Source organism: Thunnus maccoyii, chromosome 17, assembly GCF_910596095.1.
Source record: "Thunnus maccoyii chromosome 17, fThuMac1.1, whole genome shotgun sequence".
In the NCBI taxonomy this organism is placed as follows: domain Eukaryota; kingdom Metazoa; phylum Chordata; class Actinopteri; order Scombriformes; family Scombridae; genus Thunnus; species Thunnus maccoyii.
In genome coordinates this window covers 24,599,332-24,620,131 of record NC_056549.1, presented here as the reverse complement: position 1 = coordinate 24,620,131, position 20,800 = coordinate 24,599,332, and the positions used below count along the sequence as shown (strand labels likewise).

The window sequence follows — 20,800 nt, the reverse complement described above, 5'->3', positions numbered from 1 at the left end:
CAACAAAGTGTTTGATAAAACACTGTACGACTAAATTTGCCTCGCTTAGAAGTCGCTTTAGATAAAAACGTCTGCCAAATGACAATATGTAAATGTAATTTGTGTTAGCCCCTGCAGTTTATGCTAACAAGCCTTCCAATGCTTTTTTTCCCCCTACTGTCCCGCTTGCTTTTTAGTTTAGCATGCCAGTAAGATTTGGCTGGCAAATTGTTTCCTGTGTAATGTCTCTGGCTGCAAAAGCACACTGGTCACCACACTTTACAGTAAACAAAGTCCTCTAGCTATTGAGCCAGTGAGTGTGCACTGAAGTCCCTTTAAATAAGTACTATACATAGACCAAGTAAACAATTAAACTACAGAATGTTTGCAGTTGAATCTTATTTATGTCTAAATTTTAGGAATTATTGTTTTTTTACCCCCTTTGTAACAACTAAAATGTACACGATAGACGTTAACTTTTGATTTAATACAGATTCCCAGGAAGCCTCAAATTCACAAGGAGTCTGAACACACAGTATGGGTGGTTGTGTGGCAGTTGACGTCACTGGGATCTGTCGACAGCAGAGCAAGCTTTAATTGTTCAGCTCTCTGAGGTGGAATATAAACAACACCAATCACATCAGCTCAATTCTCTTCCCCTCGATTGACTCTAATAGTGTTTATGTTTCTCAGCAGGGGCATTGTGTGTGCGTGTGTGTGTTTTGTGTGTGCGTGTGTGTGGGTGTCTATGTGTTGAGCATGTCTCTTCTCCACAGGGGGAATAGAAACTCTACATATTAAACAGTCAGGTATTGCACTGCTCAGTGATGTAATTGAAAGTAATGAGATTCAACTCTCTCAGCAGGTGTTAGAGCTCCGATGTTGTGTTGAACAGTGAGTCTCTGTGTGAGCGTGTGCTTGTAACTGAGGAAAAAAAGATGGAGACAAATAGGGCAAGCATCCAGAATCTGTTAACCAACCAGAAACATGCTTTTCTGTTTGTTTTAATATTGAACTGTACAGATGCTGTAACTTAGACAAAATATTTTCTCTGGGTTTTTTAAAATGCATTTAATGTGCTTTTTTCTAAGTCCAACTGAAATTATATTGCATGTTTGTTGTTCTGTTACAGCATAGCATACATATCTGCTCTGTAAATCACATGTCCTGTGTTCAACTTTGAGAAACAAATCAGAAACCAAAAGGGAGAAATGTGTATTTATATTGTTTGGTGTCATGATGATGCTTCCTATTTTTGCATTAATTCATCCAAACCATTTTCTGTCTATTTAGACAGATAACTTGTTTCCATGCAACCAATCAAATCGCACAAAAGCAATAATGTGGCGTTCGATCATAGGAAGAGCAGACGGTCACACTGAGCCTGATTGCATCCTGCTGCACAACACAAGAGCCACAGACTGAACAACAACCCACATTAACTTTCCTGCTAAAGTCTCCTTCTCATCTGACTTAAAAACATGAACACACACCTTGTCCTGCACCTTAGCTTGTTCAGCAATATACCAAAGAAAATAATGCCAGTTAGCAGGCTAGATGGTAATTAGCTGCTCAGCTGCAGCACATTAAACAGCATGTAAACCTGCAAATGTCACTTCGATCCTGTTAGATGCTGCTGTGGTCCTTACGCTTCAATACCGCTGCTAACAACACACTGTCTGCCCATGGCTTGTAAGCTACAGCTCAAGTTTGTTTGCTTTGTTTCTCGTTCCCCTACTGGAGCTCAGTCTGCCAGCTGCATTCAAACACAGACACCGACACGCCCCTCTAGCCACTGAAACAGAAAAGGATTATTTCATAAGATTCCCAAATGACCTTCTTTTCTTTGTTTTAACAATAAAAAAACTATTAACAATACAATTAAAAAACACATCAGTTTTGACTACAAAAAGGTGATGACTAAATGTGATTTCAGTGGGACTTAAAGGTGGTTGTTCGATTTGACAATAAAGCCAGAATCTTGGGCTTTAAAGTATCTACTCTGAAACCTCCTTGAACTTTTATTTAATTCCTGCCATCTTGACAGCTGTCTCAATACTGCAGGAATCAGATTAAGTAGCTTTAAGGTGTCCTCAAAGTCAAGGAAAGTTTGATCAAGAATAAAACGAAACAAAACAAGAATAACCTCGGTAAAAGAGAGGAAGAATTCTGTACACCATTATTAACCTGCTTGAGTAGTCTTCATTCAAGTTAATCACATATAATAATTTGACAAAGATTTTATATGTGAAATGTTTTTCTGTTTATGTGAAACATATTTTTCAGATGAGGTTTTTGGTCATACTTTATTTGTAGAAAATTTGTAATTTAATTTACAATTGATTACAATTTACAATCTCATTTAGCAGCAAATCTTATCACCCATGTGCTTTATATTATTTTTCTTGATTTAGTCTAGGGCTGCAACTAACAATTATTTTCATTATTGATTCATCTATCAATCCTTCTTTCAATGAATCAATTGATTATTGAGTCTATAAAACCTCAGCCCATTGATGATGTCTTGAAAATGCAAAGATATTTAATTCAATGATAAAAACAGAGAAAAGCAGCAAATCCTAACAATTGAGAAGCTGGAAACAGAGATTTTTGGCATTTTTGCTTAATAATTGACTTAATTAATCAATGATCAAAATAGTTACATGTTAATTTTTTGTCCATTGATTAATCAAGAAATTGAGTAATTGATTCAGCTCTAATTTTGTCCCCACATTTCTTATATTTTAAGTTTCTGTGTAATGCCATTTAAAATGTAATAAAGATTAGAAAACAGAGGAGAATTTCAGTAACTGTGAAGAAATTCTGTTCACCTCTCTCATTCATTTACCTCCCTTGCTTTCCTCACTTCCAAGTTCAAGTTATTCTCTGGTAGCAGAGTGTTAGTAAGTGAGGAGGTGGAAACAATATGGTCGTAATTGGTGGAACAAACTGTCCAGTCTTTCCCAGATTGGAGGGTTAAAATGCACTGGAGGTTGCATAGTGTGTGTTTAGATCCTTCAGGCCTGTATATAGTGGTATATTTCTTAACGCCATACGCTGAAAAACAATTGATTTACCATGTGCACTGACAAATGTCAGGCATTATCCTAAAAGCCTAGAAATCATTTGTTTTTATCTTCAACCACCAACAATCCTCTCCCCTATATTTTGATTCATTCCTCACATCCGCATCAAGAATAAGAAAATAAATGGAGAAATGCTTGTTTCATTCAACCTCTGTTATAAATGTTAACATCCTGAGGGGTGAATTCACAAAAGGATTGTATGGCTTTTGCAGCTACTAAACCTGCACAAATAAGACTAAAAGAAACCATCACAAAGCACCCACAAAGAGTGAAATGCACTTCTAAGTGCTCTGCTAAGCAAACAGCATCTTGGTGCTCCTTTGCTATTTGCCCGTATGTAAATTAGATAATATGCATACATTTGGCGCAAAATTGGCCCCTTTCTATGCAGGTGAGCCTCATTGCAAAAACAGTCCAATTCACAAAGACCAGCGCTAATAGCCACACGCAGTTAGAGTGAAATTATCATTGTCTTCAGAGAGCTGGTGGGAACTGAAGCGCATCTTCTTTTGCAGTCTGAAGGTGAGCGTTTGAGACAACAACAGCACTGACAGACTGAGATATTAAATCCCAAATACGGTTTCTCTCTGTCACGTTTAAATTCCGTGCCTGAAGTTTTGAGGAATGCCTTTGCACCTCGTTAGTTGGGACTTGTAGCTGGCGGTCTGAAAATCTGATTTTTCTCTTTCTCTCTGCCATTGTCCTGCCTAATGTGTTCTTTGCACAAAGGCAACATTTATACTTTGCCACATGGATAATTGCAATCAGATGCAAAACAAGGGCAAATTGCACTCAGCTACTAAACTTTATGGGCGTGTTTGTGCTATAACATCATTAGCACAATATCTTTTGTGGATATCTTTGGACATTGAGATCGGGTAGATAGCAGTTGCAAGTGATGCACAATTCATGCTGCTATCAGCGGCTGCAATCCATTCATTGTGAATTCACCCCTGAGTGTTTCACGGTGTCAAAACATATCTCTCACATCACACATATTATCTTAGCCAACAATTAGCACGCTTTTAGATTTCATTTTTTCAAAGGAAGCACACCAAACAACAAAACATCTAACAACATTACCACTATTGTGGAGCTCAGTAATGTTTAATGATAAAAAAAGGCTGCCATATTTTATCTAAAAGGCAAGTTTGTAATACTTTTAATGATGGCTTGTCTGCTATTATGTTATTCACAAAGAAAAATGTCATTATCATCATTACTAGGTGCTGATAGAAGGCTGATAGGGGACTAGGGACACATTAATTAAAGGCAACCTAACCCCCCCGCCAACTCCACACACACTTTCGCGTATCAGTGTTGCTGTCCAGGTGGCAGTATAGGTCATGCAGGTGGCATGTAGTAATAGAGAGTAATTAGAGAATGTAAATATCACAAGCTCTTCCTGCTGCTGTAATTAAAAGGAACAGAAGGTGATCGAATTGTAGAATAATCCATCTCAGATAAAAATAGTCCCTGGCTGAGGTGTGAGTGACTGTGAATATCACAGCTATCATGTCAAAGTGAAATAGAATGTACTAAAATCCACACGACCACAATTAAGTTTTCCCCTCTCAGCTGAACCAAATGTCTGCACGTCAGTGATGTGTTGACAGATTACACTTCTGATGAGACTTTGGCCCAGTTTCCCTACAGACATATTTACGTTTTACCCAGCTATTTCTTCTGTCATGTGGTTTTCAGAGTTTCCACTTATATGGTACTATTTACTGATTCCACTGGCAATGTGTGCCAGTTTCTTTCCTTCTGTACATTGCAAAAACAATGTGAGGCCTAGTTTAACAAATTAAATAGTCAAAAAGTATATATCTGCCAAAACAGTTAAGGGACTTTTTAAAAGAATTGACTAGTTTAGAAGAAGTAGTTGTTGTTTGATGTCAAATTATCTTGGCTATAATTCGGGCTAACAGGGTACAAAGAGATGAAATTTGCAATATTCTATTACATGTAATGACCGGGTAACAATACCAGAGCCTCAAATGTGGAAGTGACAACAGATACTGTACAGAGAGTATTTCGATATGCCCAGTAACACTTAAGCATGGACAGGTTTAGAAACAATCAAAAAAGCAGGAGCCTAAAACATATCGCCACAATGTCATGATAGCCTTTATATGGACCTTTTCAGTATTTAAAGTGAAGCAACTTGCTTGAAACCAGTAAAATCTTTTAAAATCGCTTTTAAAAGGTAAATTTGTGGTGCTTGTCCACGCAATTCACAAACCTTTCTTATTACATGCCTCACATTGATATGTATTGGCTATCCAGTAAGACATGGCAGCTATTAGCAATAACAACACTAACCAAGACTGCACAACGTTCTCTCATGCAGGTAGTGAGAAATGAACTGTGACAGTATCTGAAACCATCAACTGGCAGCACAAGTTAAGAACACAGAAGCCCCCTTAACACAAGTCATGCTGGCATGTATTTAATTCCTGCTGTCTACCATCAAATTATAGCAGACGCTGAACATATGTTAGAACTCAATACCATTTTAATCAGTGTTATTATCATCCATACCTAAACATGGCACAAAGAGACTCTGCTCCTGAACTATAGTGGTAACAACATCATGCATTTTACACCTCTATCAGCTGTCACCAAGTCACACACTGAAACTCTTGATACATGTCCAACTGATCACCAACGCATTGGCCATTGAGCCTGAAAAAACTTGCACTGTTCACGTAGGTAGAAACTAAGTGGTTCAGCTGTAATATCCATCACCAGACACAGGATTCAGAACTTCATTTTACCAGTTTAATGAAAGTTATGAGATTATGTGTGGTCTTCAGAGAGACAAACAAGATCCACAGAAAACAACCAGGTTGCACATTCAACAGTAAATCACTAAGTAACACTACTTCTGCTTCTAACTGACTATAAATAGAGGACAGGAGATTCCAGGTTAATATTAGACTACATGTGCTCTGTAATAGCAAGGACTGATATAAACAATATTAATGAAATACTAGAATGAAACCACATTTTAGCAGTCAAACTGAGTCATACACGTCATTCAGTGAAATGTATTGCATATTTTAGCTGTTTCAAAAAATATGCCCTATCAGCCTGTATTTAGCTTAATAACACTGCCTTATGGGTCTTGTAGGCTACTGGTTGTACTGTCTGAGGTTGGAAAGCTTCTCAGTCCACAGTTACATATATTCCAAGCACTAACCTGGAGGCACAACAATAACACTCTACTGAAAAGTCCTACAATCAAATAAAAGTGTCACCTTTAATCTTCACCTCACCTAAATATTTACAGGCATTAACATTCAAGTTTAGGCTTTGAATAGCCATTCCTGATGTAGTCGGTTTGTTTCGATGTTTGATTCAGCCCCTGCTGGATCTTTGTGATTGTCCAGGGGGATCTGCAGCCAGAGATGACAATTATAACTGGGAAGATGTTGGCATTTCACTACCCAGACACTAAATTAGCCGCTGCTGAAAGGGCACATTTTATCTTTTGATGCTTGATGCTATACAGTGTGAGGAAGGTTTGCCCTCATCATCCAGAATACTGGCTGGTAGATAGCTTTACCTGCATCCATGTAGTTTGGTGTAATTGTATAATATAAAAAAGTAACTGATTTCTTTCTCCTCATTCCTCCATTTTGTCCACATTTACCGTTTAAAGGATGCTTTTGTCTGTTCAGCCTCATGTATACTTGTAACAAAACCCATCCTACATTCTCCCATGCCTCCATCATTCATTTCCCAGTATTTTTCTACCTGTAACAGCAGTCTCTCATCTCCGAGGATGGCGGCTTTCCTCCAGTCGATGACTTCAGAGAAGGGAAGCTCCCAGCCGTTACTCAGAATAACCGGGATACAAGCCGCCTGCAAGGGAGGAACGAAGTGACAGAAAGAGACAGAAGGATCAGTATGGCAAGAAGTTTTTTTTTTTTGCATGGAATGGAAAAGAATAAATGATTAATGCAACAAATGATCTTTGCATAATCGGCTTTCTGAAGGAAGGAGAGCACATACTTACTTGGATCATACTTGAAAGTTAAAGAGGACATATTATGCACATTTAAAGGTCCATATCTTTATTCTTGGCCTCTCCTGGAATATCTTTACATGATTTACAGTTTTAAAAACTCCTTATTTATCTTATACTGGCTCTTTATGCAGCCCCTCAGTTCAGCCTCTGTCTGAAACAGGCTGTTTTGTCTCATGATGAGCCCACTCTGCTCTGATTGGCCAATTCCCGAAAGCTGCCCCTCGGCCGGAGGCTACGTAGTAGTAGGATTTCTCCTCTTTTTCCCGTTCTTTACACAAAATGGATACTTCTAAAATACATCTGTACTTGTTTGAGCCTGAATCCAATCCTAAATATGTGAGTGGACAACGCAAACAACCCTTGGAACAACCTTAGCAAGAAAGACTACAGAACGGATGTCCATTTGTGGGCATTCAACAAACTGACATCATCACAAGGAGGAAGTAGAGGTAACTTGTAACTGGTAACTGCAAATGATACATTCACAGCCCAGGCTTTTGACTTACAGGGAGCATTTTTACATACAATCACCTCAAGTTTTGGAAAATTGACCATGTTTAACATAGACATCCAGCATCATAAGAGTATAAAAACAACAGAAAATCACAAAAAGCATGATATGTCCCTCTTTAAGATATTGTTTTTCATTGTGAGTTTGATATAACTTTCAATTCTGCAGCAGATCCTGTAATGCATTTTTCTGTCAGAGAACAGATTTGCCTCAAAAAAGAAATAAAGAAAATGTCCTTTAAAATGGTTTGCTTGAGAGAGAGAGAGAAATCCCACTAACACATAAAGTCTAACCAAAAGTTTAAAGTGGAGCGCTGGGAGGGATCTGTTTTTATCTCTTTTTTCCACTTCACTGAGGGTTTTATCCTCTTAGGTAGTTTCTGTCTGATGAGGCACTTTTAACGTGTTCCAAATTGGAGTTTTGCAGAAACAGAGTTGCCAAAAAGATTAAGAAGAAAACAAAAAAAAGTGTTTATTTTATTTATTTTCCACATATGCGTCAATATTTAGAGGATGTATTAATGCGACTTGTCAGCAGCTATTCCATTTCCCAGAGGAGCTCTCTCTGTGTTGCAGCAAATTCATTTCATGACGAGGCTCTAGAAAATGACCATCATTTGCGGTTAATGGACAAGAGTTGATTGCGCCCTCCACTGAACTATTACACTTCATTTAAAGGGAAAATACACTGTCCTTTGGCTGATTGTACTACAAACCTCCACCCGCACCCTCAGAACTGCCAGCAGCTTGCTTCTCCGGGCCCCCAGTACTAAGCTCTGCACCATGGAGGATCGAGCCTTCTGCTCTGCTGCACCACGCTTGTGGAACAGCTTTCCTAACCATCTGAGGGCAGCACAAACCCTAGACTCTTTAAAAAAAAGGCCTAAAAACTTTTCTATTCAGGAAGTCTTTTTCATCTTAACTCTTATTACTATTTTCTTTATGTTGTGTGTTCTATGTTATTAATACTGTAGCACTTTGAGTTACACTTTGAATGAAAAGTGCAGTACAAATTAAATGTATTAATATCATGATTTTTCTTATTAATTTCTTTCACATCACATATGTCATGCCTAATTTATAAGCCTGTGGTGTTGTTTTATTCTATTCTCATCTGAAATTGTATTAAATTAACAGTTACGGGAATTAGCTATAACTCTGAACAGTAAAGGTATATAATATGGGAAATGGGCAAGTTTGCAAGGCTATAATTTTACTTCTTTTCACCTTACGTTGGTAGGAAAAAGCCCAGAGGAGCTTTCAAAAGACAACAGTCGAGCATTACCTTCACTGTCCAATCCGGTGGTGACAACACACACTGAGTGTCAAAGATAAAACTTCAAACAATGTGGACTCTGAGCAGTTCCAGATGTGCAAGACATACATGAGATGCACCATCATTCCCTCCATAAAAGATGAATGGTTGTACACAAAAAAAGAAAAAAAAAGCATTTAGGTGCTAAGTACTCTGTCCAGTGAGTCAGTTGAAATCAATTTGAGTTTCACAGGCAGCACGGGGAGTACATAAAGACTGCTTTTACAACACATATAAATAGCAGATATAAAGACCTTGTAAGTGTTTATTAATGTATGTGTCAACAAATATAACTCATTGTGTGTATTATATTTCATTCTATGTGATTACAACTGTGTTATACTCTCATGTGAAATACTAGAGAATATAGTGTGAACTGTAAACCACATGGCTGTACTTTAATGACATATAATATGATTTGTATATGTACTCTGATCAGCGGAGGAGTGACATAGATGAGGAAAAAGATGAAAAAAAACTCAATAAGTGTGGTATTTTCATTTAAAGTTCAAGTTTGACTGGATTCTCAATCAAGTGAAGCTGAGAGATTAAAGGAGATTCACAAAATGCCGAGTGCATGATCAGTGACCTGTCTACACAAAAGCTCACTGCTTTGATTAGTCTGGCTTTGTGAGATGACTTTCTCTTTTCTTTTCGTGTTTCCCTTGTCATCCTCTTACATGTCTCTTTGTTTTATTTCCTCTATCCTCTGCTGTCCTTTGAATTTTAATGATTAGTAAACCTTAATTTCTTTTTTTCATTTTGTTTCTTTTTTTTTTTTTTTTTACCTCTGGCAGACAGGTCCTATTTGCTTAAAAAGCCATTAAAATAATTGGAATGTATTTCAAATGAAAAGCATTGCCCATTTCCAATTGGTTTTCCTTTTCCTTTATGCATCTTTCTTAAGAAAATGTCTTAGCTTTTCTATTGTAATATCACCAGAAAGTTTAGCCTGTACAAGCACTTACTTACAGTATATGTCTGATTACAAACTGGGAATATTATGGTGCCATCAAGTGCTAAAAAAAGACTACAGAGAGGCTGGTGGAGCCTATGCCTACGAGGCATCAACTAACCCTAACCCTAACCCTGACCGTAACTCAAAGTATCCACTTTTCCTTCTATACCCCAGGCTGGACTACTTATTCTCCTATCTAAATTTGCTGGTAACTCACTGGCTGTTTACTGGCATACCTTTGCTGATACCTGAGTTTTTGGTGACCCACAATTTCAACAATGCTGAAGTCAATTTTGAGTTAGATTTTCAGCAAACATTCAAGCACTGAGCAAAATGTTGCATACAAATCCTTCTAGCTACTGCCCTTAATGGGTGCAGAAGATGGAAACATGAACAACCCATTTATCCCTAAAATTAAGTGTGCAGTCTGTTCAACAGAATATCTAATCGGAAATGAAGAAAAACAAGACACGGACACGGAAAACAAGACAGCCAGAAGCAGGAATATGGCCAGATACTTAATGTCAAAACAACACAGAGACAGATAGAAGTGCTAATGAAAGCTGAACACATCTGTGGTCTGAGGACGTGTAGAAACATCCCCTTCTGTTCTCTGTGGTGTATCTACAGAAACAGGCCTTCTCTCTGGCAGGGAGATGACAGTTTGTCAATTGTAATACGATTAAGGAAGCTGTCGTCAGACTCTTTGAGTCCTGTGATTATCTATAAATTAAACTGTTTTTAGGCATGAAATATACAAATATAAAAAATGATCTCCCCACCAGAATTACATTCCGACACTATGGAGAAGGCTCTGAGGTGATAATAATATGAAACTTTCACAGGAGTTTTTTCATTTTGAAAATGTTCTTGGGCAGGCGGGGTCACATTTGGGAAATTTGGACTCATGACTCCAGGGTTTGGAGGCACTATGCAGTCATGGCCAGTGTACACAATATCTGGCCAGGTGTTTGGAGGTGTGAAAGTTGGCAGGGTTTTTTCATTTAACATTCTTCACACAGCTAATTCTGACTTTTTGTGTTTAAAACTGGGTTTAATACGATGAATACCTTTGAGAAAAGACTTGTCTCTTCAAAGTGTGTGCCCTTATCCCGATTTATACGATTCATTACGTCAAGACTTCAGAGAAACGCAAGAGACAGAATTCTTGGAGAAAGATTAGGGAGGAGGTGGGATGCAGCCAGCAGAAGGCTGTGACAGTAGGATTTCTGCACAGCCCATTCAGATCTGATATAAACACTTTTGCCTTTAGATGTACAAAATATCATACAACACATCAAACGACCTGGTTTGTTTCAAACATCCTAAATCCTTTACTCTCACTCATTGGCCTAGCAGCAGTATGTTCACACCTTGCACATACAGTTCATGGAAAGATACACAATATATAATAAGAATATCCATATAAACACAAACACACATATTGTATAGAAGAATATGCCGTCTAAATTATGTATTGCACTCTCAAACGGTGTCACCATTACTGCAGTATCAGAGTGGAATTGAACACATTTACACTGACAGTGAAGGCAGAAGTATTTGGATTAATCACAGTCACCAGATGGAGGTAGTCTGTATGAATGTGGAAGTTACTGAGTCTCAAAACACTAGTCTGAAATTGGTTATGAAATGGGTTTTGTGAAAAATCACATTAACCATGTGTAAGTGTTGTGTGGAGTAGCTAATCAAAACCAGCAGGAAATACTTGTTAGCTTATGATTTTGTTATAATCTTGAAGATTTTCATTTAAATAAATGTCTGTTAAATCACTATCTATTGCTGAATGAGGTAACACAATGGTGATTGAGCCTATGGCCTGCTGATGAAACTCTTGAATTTGCAGTATTATGATTACGAACCAGGTGTTGGTGGCGACTTTCCCACCACGCATTCAAATCACAAGCAGCGCAGTTAGTGATGTGTTTTTCATCACCCAGTGGTTGATCTGCCAGAAAGGGTAGGTGGACCTAATGTAGTAGATTCACTTTTAAATTTGTTTATGCTAGCATGACATCACACAACGACACTGTTTGGATCTCTGGGAGTACGGTTGAGTGAGTTCCAAAAAACACAGCTGCAATTACTGCTTAACACCATACGGTGCCGCCAAAGAGAACAAAACAGAAATCTTTGAGATTGCCACTTTAACTTAAACTTCATGATATCTTGCATTGTAATCAGAGGAAATGCGTCATTTAATAAAAATCTGAAATACGTGATACTATAAACATGGGAGGAAGGAAAGAGGCAGGAAACATAGAACCAAGCTAGCAAAAGATGTGATGTGTGAAGGTGTGATATATGTGGGTTTACAAGTGAGGTGCCATTGCATTACAACCCGGATCTGTCTATAGACACACACGCACACACAAACCTGTAGGGCCTCCAGGAAGCGGAACGATCCAAGACGTCGGCCCCGGGGCACCAGGCAGAAACTGGAATTATGGAGCAGCTCCTGGTAGTCGTACCTACACCAACACACACAAAAAAATCTGATTAGAAAATAAGAGAAGTGTGTATCACCAGGTAAAAAAGAAGCAAAAACGAAAAACTAGAGAAATAGGGGGGTTGTTGCATGGAGCAACTTTTTTCATTGTACAACCTAATCTAATGGACTACCAGAGAACATTAGTAAATTATGTATTCTCAATTAAAAAAAACCCCAAAAATTATAGCCGCAAGTGGCAATGAACAGGGTCCAAGCACAGAGGGCAGTCTTCAACTTAATATGACCTTCAGAAGAATTTGCCACATGCATAAATTGCCACATGGCTGGCAAGTTTGAATTGGCCACCTGGGGATTTGAAACCTTTGCAATTAAGGCAATGATGTCACATGCAAAACTGGGGTACGTTTGTCTGTTTAAACTTAAAACACTTACAACAGTCAAAATGTTGGTGAGAAAATTATGAAAAAATCATGCACCGTTCTGCTGCTTTCAGGTGTATTGTCAAATATTTTGCTGGAATTTGTTTAAAAATTAGATGAAACAGAAAATGTTGTACATACAGTACAAATTACGGCAAGATATTGAATATTACTGCAGCCTCACTGTTTGACCGATCTGAATAGTATTTAAAACACTTGATATCTAGTATCCAAAAAAGTCAGTGTCAATTTTGGTAGCATATGAATGAAGACTTATGGAGATATAGATGTTAATTGATTTTGCATATTTTGAAAAATATAGAGTGACAGACTTCTGAATTGGCCATAAGTCTCAGTGAGGCAAACTTGACAACACAATTCAGTGGATGTACTGAAAAAATTTCAGCTCTGTAGGACGTACGGGGGATTTATTTTGATTTTTTGAAGTTTGGAATGTGAAATGTCTAGAAATTTAGATAAGTTGTAATAAGTCACGTCCACTTTAATCAGTCATTATGAAATTTTATACATCGACTGAGTCATCACTGTAGATCGTGCAAATTGAATTTCATACGAATCCATGTACCGATTAAGAGATATAAACTCTTTGCATTTTGGCACCCCCTAGTGGCAGAATATCCCAAGACTGCTTAGCAAAGCTTGGACCTAGCATCTAAACACATGTACCAAGTTTGGTTACAATCACTTCAGCCAATTTTGATTTATGAGTTTATGTAAAATTGAAGTTAAAGACACAGGTTTAAAATGTATAATTTCAAAATAGAATGGAATATCAAACATCTACTTTTATTCTGACTTGGTCCAGATATGTTACGTGCCAAATTTTATGCAGATTGCTCAAACTTTGTAGGAGGAATAGCGAAAAAAACACATTTTGACAAAATTTGAAATCGTGGAAAATCTATTTAGAAAAAAATGGGCATGACTTATATGAATAGATTTCTCTGGACCCACAGAATTCAGGAAAAAAGGAATTTTGTCTGTAAGACTTACGGCTCAAAAGTTATAGGCCAAAACATAAAGTTTGTTGTTATAGCGCCACCATCTGACTGATCGGTATAATTTCTTTTGTCTGAGTAGTGGGTGAGATTTCAAACCTAACTGCCAAGTTTGAGAACTGTAGCAGTTACACTTTCTGAGGCCCAGATACTTTTAGGTGGGAAGAATGAGAGGAAAAATAATCCTAACAGATACAATCGGGTTCCAGCAGCTTCGTAGCTTGGACCCCTAAAGAAGTCTCTTATTCTGAAAAAGAAAAGAAGACAGAAACAGAAAGAGAGAGGAGAGGATAATCCAACTTCCCAGATAGCACTTTTATCCCTTTTTGTAATTTCTTAGAATCCAAAGGTGAAGCCTTTTCAGGACATTTTCCTGGGGACAATAAGGTCTACAGAGCTGAAAGTTACAAAGGGCAATGTGACAAATGATTGTCAAAACCTGAATCTATGTCACCACTTTGCCATTTCCTCAGTATCCACACACATTAATTTCAGAGAACAATCAAAAGCAGCTTCTAAATGGCCAGCAAAGACTTTTTCCAAGGACTCGATCTCTTTCATAAAATATGTTTTTGTAGAAGGCAGAGTAGTAGCTTCTGCACATCAAAAGATACACGGTGGATAAATAATGGAATGTGCTGGAACAAGAGCAGTCCACAGCTCTTATATAATCAAACACCAGTGGCCCTTAACACAGTTCATCTGATCAAGATATGTGAAGAAGAGAACTGTAACTGTTTTAAGCCAAGCTAACAGGCTTCCTCAGCATAAAAGAAAGCTACAGTTTTCAAGTTCTAGTTCAAGTTTATTTATCACCCAACCACATATGTATTCACACATACAGTCGGAGCCTCCCTTTGTGTTTCATTCTCAAGATATAGATTTTCATTAGATTATTCGTGTAAATGACCCCAATATACAGTGTAGTTTATCGTTCATATCTGTAAAGTTTGCTTTGATAAGTCTATCTTGCTTTATGGCTTTTACTTTGTTATTTCTCGTGTACACAGATGCACCTTATTTGAAAGGACATTACCTTATGTGACAGAAATTGGCAGTCAAAAAGTAATATAAAGGTAAACAGTACTGTAACACACAGAGCTCACAGAGATAAACAATTAATAAGGATGAACAGAGAGAGTTTATTTGAGTTTAGCTCCAGTTGATAGTGGCAACAAGATATGCTTAATATATTTATTTATTTGTAAGGATTTTGAGTTGATTTTATGTGTTAATTTAGCTTACTTTATGGTGCTATTTGCTAATTACTGTGATGGAATTATGGTCCGACTGAGTTTTAATTTATTGTGTTACCTTCTGTTTGTTCAATTCAACAGCTTTAGACCATCAGTCAAGGTTTTCCTTTATTCAACAAGGACACTATAATCCCCTTAGAGGAAAGCAGTGTACCATGTGTTGGCCGGTCAGTCGCACAGTAGCACAGGTGTTCAGATCAAAACACTTTGACCACAAAGGCTATAAACAATAGCACATCTTCCAGGGGATATAAGCACAACTTTTAGACTTATCGCCTTGTTTTTAAAGCAATATTGGCAGCATGTGCTGGAAAGCCAACACTGAGTACAGTGTACAATATATTTCCTCAAAGTTGAAATAGAAATGTCTGTACACATGGCTGGACTACTCCAGACTCCCCTCAAACTTGGTGAATTTTTCAAGTAGCAAGTCACTTTCTGTCTTACCAAAGTCTGTGACTTTAAACTTCTAGTGATGCTGTGTGTTTGTGTGTTTGCGTGTGTGTGTGTTTGTGTGTGTGTGTGTGTGTGTGTGTGTGTGTGTGTGTGTGTGTGTGTGTGTGTGTGTGTGACCCCAGGGCTGGCCTGAGGTGATTTCAGATTGCAACCTAATCTGTCTGGGGATCAACTGTCCCCACAACCTCACCACCAGACACCTGTGTGTGTGTATATATACACACACACACAGACATATATATATATATATATATATGTCTGTGTGTGTGTGTATATATATATATATATGTCTGTGTGTGTGTGTGTCAACGTGCTTGGAAAGTCTGCCTAATGTGTATATGTGTAAGATATGTCTTTGTGATGAGATCATCTGGCATATCACTTACTGTCACTGCACCTGTGTGTGTGTGTGTGTGTGTGTGGGTGAGTTTATGTGTGTGTGTGTGTGTGTGTGTGTGTGGGTGAGTTTATGTGTGTGTGTGTGTGTGTGTGTGTGTGTGTGTATGTGTGTGAAAGAAGAAGAGAGCAAAATAAGATGTCAGGTGTCCAGTTTGTCAGCCAAAGACAAGGTCATTCTAACCACCGCTGAGAGAGACACAGACAGAAAGAGACAGCTTGTCACACTTAAAGATGGTTATTTGGGAAAACAAGTCAAACAGTTTGACTACAATTAAATCTCACAGCACCTCTGTTGTTTGGTTTAATGACAAAATCCTATTTGTGTGACCTTAGTTCAATTCTCACATGATTTGTAATGTCATCTTTATTTGTGCAGTCAGTAATGATGCAAAATTTTCCTGCTACCCATCCGTCCAGCAGCTTTCTCTTCCTTTCCCACAGGCATTACCTCTGTTAAAATTCTTGTTTTTAGCAAGGTTTGCACAATACCATGGAAGCAGAGCTGCTTTGTCTTGAGCTGTAGCATGTACCCTGACTCTGGAATACTGAGCACCCAGGGGCCCTAGGTGCATAAGGACTAGCGATAGTGATGCCAAGCTGGAAGCTGACACTGCAGCTATGGGATTGCTACCAGGCATGGGAGGACTGGATCCTCTAAGTAAACCAACAACAAGGCACAACAAGGCTACTAAACAACACAGAGACATGACCACACACATAAACTCCTGAGGTTCAAGACCAACACCAGTGCCACAGTTAGCTATAAATGGTCAGACATGTTCATTTATAGCTAACTGTCTGCTCAACTCCACCAATTCTTGTTCCTCATGTGAGATAAAGGGTTTTGGGTTTTTTCTATATGCTCTCTGTAAATGTAAAAAAACTAAAGTAACCTTAATGCAGACCAATATACACGGCTGTGGCTATTCATAACACCTATGGGGCTCTATTTTTCCGCAGGCACAAGGCCCATGCTGGTCCATATGCAGTATTTATGCAGTTTTCCTGGGGCGCAAGTCTTCTTTGTATGCGTCTGTTCCTGTTTGGTAATTTCCGGGCACTGAAGGAGCGCATTTGCGCTGACGTGGGAGGAGAGGCGCAGCTGAAGCTGTGTTCATGCAGATTAGGCAGCACAGTGCAATTTCGATGCTCACTTTGGTATGAAATTCCATTTGCAATAAAACCTGCTCAGACCACCACTTATCGCAGATGCAGGGCAATTTTCATGGCTTCAGTTGGCAGAGGCGCACGCACACAGATGTCTCCAAAATCACAAAATACTTCTCATATATGTTAAGTTTGGCCCCTCTCAGTTTGTTCTTTTCATTTACTGCAGATTCACCTGGGAATCAAAACACAATTTTATTTTTAAGGAAGATTCTTACCAATAATATCATCCACATAAGTGTAAATTGGCGACCTGGAATTCAGAAATATGTTCTGTCTGATTCCATTTCCCACAACAACTTGTAGAATGTCAGATCTTTTTCATGTTTATTAACGAGCTGTAGTCATCACACAGCAGCAGGAATGATATGTGTGTTTCATCTAGAGATTTTCTATTGCAAATAGCACAGCAGAGGAAACTTCATTAATTATTTAAATCTTCTGACGTGGTGACAGGATCGGTCAGGATCTAAGGTAATGTTCAGCATTTTCTAAACATCAGGCCGTTACTCACAGATTCCAAGTTGAACAAGAAAATAATTTGTCCTCAGGATGCATCCTGAGCTCCATCAAATCTGCTCAAACTCACTTAAGAGAATCAAAATATTGTTATGTCACAAGGATCATTACAATGAGTTTTCAGTTTTGCCACTTACAGTCAAGTCTCAGAATATTTGTTGTAGTCAGTTCTGTGCATGGACGTGTATCCATATAATCAGCCTCTGACAACCGGAGGTGTCTTATTAGCATTTTATAGATGGGTAGACTCAAAACACAATCATATAGATTTGTTTTGTTTGTCTAACAATCCCCATGGACACACAAGGAATTTCCTCAACTCGACTCAACTCAACTGCTGACTGTCAACACCAGATGACCCAGACTGGAACAGGCCCACTCCAACTCAGTCTAATCAGTCACCATGCCCAAAACATATTCATAATCAGGTCAGCAGTCATCACTGTGTCCCCGAGAGTAGCAGGAAGAACTTACTGAACAAACAAGACATGCAGTTTGGGCTACTCTGCAAGCTGTGTTGCCATGACCCCTAATTGGCACTTTTATAGCACCATAACACTCCTAACTTATTGAGACTAGTGCAACAACAGACCTTTGTAAAGGGATTCCTTTTGCATGATCCAAGTTAAGGATTTTTTCCTGGTAAATACATAAAGGCCATTTAAACAGCTTGAATAGACAAAACAAACAGAAAATGATAAACCCAAACACAGGAGAGATAACAGTGACAGGAATAGTAAACAATGTAGTTTGAATCTTATTCAGATACTGGACCCTCACACTCAAGATTGGCTGGCTGATCCTCTCAGAGCACATTTTCTCAACTCATTAATCTGTCATGCTTCCTCAGCCACCTGCTTCAGTGTTTGCAGTGAAGGAAATTCAGGGTGTTTCACATCTCTGCTCTAAAAGCTCAGTATGCTCTTAAAAACAGTATGTCTGTGCATTCATTGTATGTCTGCTTGTGCATGTACATATGCATGTGAGTGCTGTATGTGTGTATGAATGTTGTCTTTCTACATCCATTTGTGTGCATTATCTGTGTGTTTAGGTATGTACTATGTTTATGTGTGTGTGCAAGAGTGAATTTGCACTTTACAAGTGTGCAATCCCTAAATTGGTCAAAACGAATGTGTACACATAGACAAAGAGCCGTTGCGTTTTCCTAGAATGTGATTACATGCATGTGATTGTGTTGGATGTATGTGAGAGCAAACTTTATATGATTTAATGTGTTTTTGGCTTTTATTTGTCCAAAAGTATATTTTGTTCATTTACAAAGATCTGCTAAAATCACACTCTGTAAGCACTTTGAAGTTTAACTACTTCTCTGTAGTTTGCTTGTTTTTTACTTAAGTAGATGGATTCTGGTGCACAATCAGCAGGCTGTGTTCTCTTCATTTTCCACTTCACTTTCAATTAACAATGTTTTCCTTGAGCTGTGCTTGTCGCAACAGGACCGTGATTATCTTAAACTATTATAATCAGCCTCTTCTTGTAGCAGGAGTAACGTTTATGACCATGAGGACAAAATATCTGTGAAAATCAGCAACAACTGGTAAAAAATAGCTGTTTTTGGTAAAAATGCATACAAAAATATAAAACTATGAGCTTTATATTAAAGTAGTATGTTGATACTATATAGAACAATACGTGCATTTGGGTGTTTTTCACTGTGTGTGCATGAGAGAGACAGATAGACAAGGGAAAGGCAGAGCTGCATGATTTCCAGCGAGAGAGAATTAAAAATCAATACGTGCCACAGAGAATCACTCAGAACATTTTAGCTGAAAAACAAAAGAACGAGTGTTGTTCACTGTAACGTAGAGAGGTTCTCACAGTAGAAGACACTAAATAGTTTCAGGAGTGACGGATCAATACGAGGGCTCACAGAACAGACCCTGAGGTCTGGTTTACACTAGTGAAAAATGTGTGTCTCTATATCTGAAGAAAAGTCAAAATCCACTAAACAAAACACTAGACACACACAAAACAAACAGGAGAGACAAAAATTGTTTTTGATGAGTGAAAGCTGGGGTGGTGGGTGGTGCATTTTCAGCTTGAAATGCATGAAAGTTTATACATGAATGATGCTAGTTCTCACTTGATCACATCACCTGAATCAGTGACTTTCAGGTTCATTTTTGAACATATGCTACAACACATTTTTAAAGGGGTACTCCAGTGTTGCACTTCCATGAAGTTGGGGGTCGTATATTTTAGTATATCATATCTCAATTATATAAAAGTCGTTTATCCATGCAGCCGAGACCAATCCTGACTTGGTAAGATCCAAAACGCTGCATCCTACAATTCCTGCAATGTAACTCTATTGCCATCCCTGCCCTATAAATGTCAACAAATGTTATTCAAACTCCACATGCTTAGTTTGTATCACATTTTCTGTTAAGACCTTGTTGTCTCCAAGCCCAAAAGACATCAGCAGGGTTATCTGGAAAGCTCCCACCAGAGGCACAGAAGCACTGATTTTGATGTGTAAAATCCTCAGAGTGCCTCTTTAAGTTCTATGAGTTATGGTTTTTAAAAGTACGTTTGAACTGGGCTGTGTTCGGGTGTCAATTCTGAATCCTTTCAGAGTAACAGCCAAAATGTGTCCTTATTAAACACGTTGGCATCAAATGCTTGGTCAGATCTGTATGTTTACTTATTCTTTGATCAAATATTCCCTAAATTATTATGGATTGAAAAGTTCAGCATATTTTGTTAACTCAATAAAGGGTTTTAAGGGTGTTGAAAAAATTGTTCTGGGTATCAGTACTCAAACAATACCTATTGTTACAGTATGAGTCTGTAAACAGGACACTTGTCTAACTTTACTGTAGTCTAGGGATTCCAGGCTCCCAGCATTTATCACCATAAATGTAATGTACTATGTAAACTATAAATGGCATAACCAGTAATTACTACTAACAGGTACCCCAAAGGCACAAACACAAATACAAACACAAATTCAGGTAAGAAAAGGAAGTGAAGGCTTTGTCTCACAGAGAGTAGCAGTCCCTTTAGGTGTAATTGTTCTGTGTGTGTGTGCGGCTTTACATGCATTGTGTAGAACCATTAATTATGAAGCAGAGACACACACACACACACACAGGGATGTTCCTGGAGAGAAAACAAACAACCTTTGTTGATAAAAGAGCGAACGTGGCTAAAATGTCGCTCACTTTGGCAATTTATAAGACAATGAGAA

At 38.2% G+C, this 20,800-nt stretch overlaps 1 protein-coding gene across 1 annotated transcript in view; it reads right to left on the bottom strand.

Annotated features, from left to right (window-relative positions):
- LOC121882812 (exostosin-1a) overlaps positions 1–13,355 on the bottom strand; it is a 57,361-nt gene extending 44,006 nt beyond the window's left edge. Inside the window, exons 1-3 of the mRNA XM_042391256.1 lie at positions 13,348–13,355; positions 12,280–12,373; positions 6,828–6,935 (exon numbers count right to left, since the gene is read on the bottom strand). Coding sequence (XP_042247190.1) covers positions 6,828–6,935; positions 12,280–12,373; positions 13,348–13,355 — 210 coding nt within the window. The remainder of the gene's footprint in view (positions 1–6,827; positions 6,936–12,279; positions 12,374–13,347) is intronic.
- Positions 13,356–20,800: the final 7,445 nt, after the last annotated feature.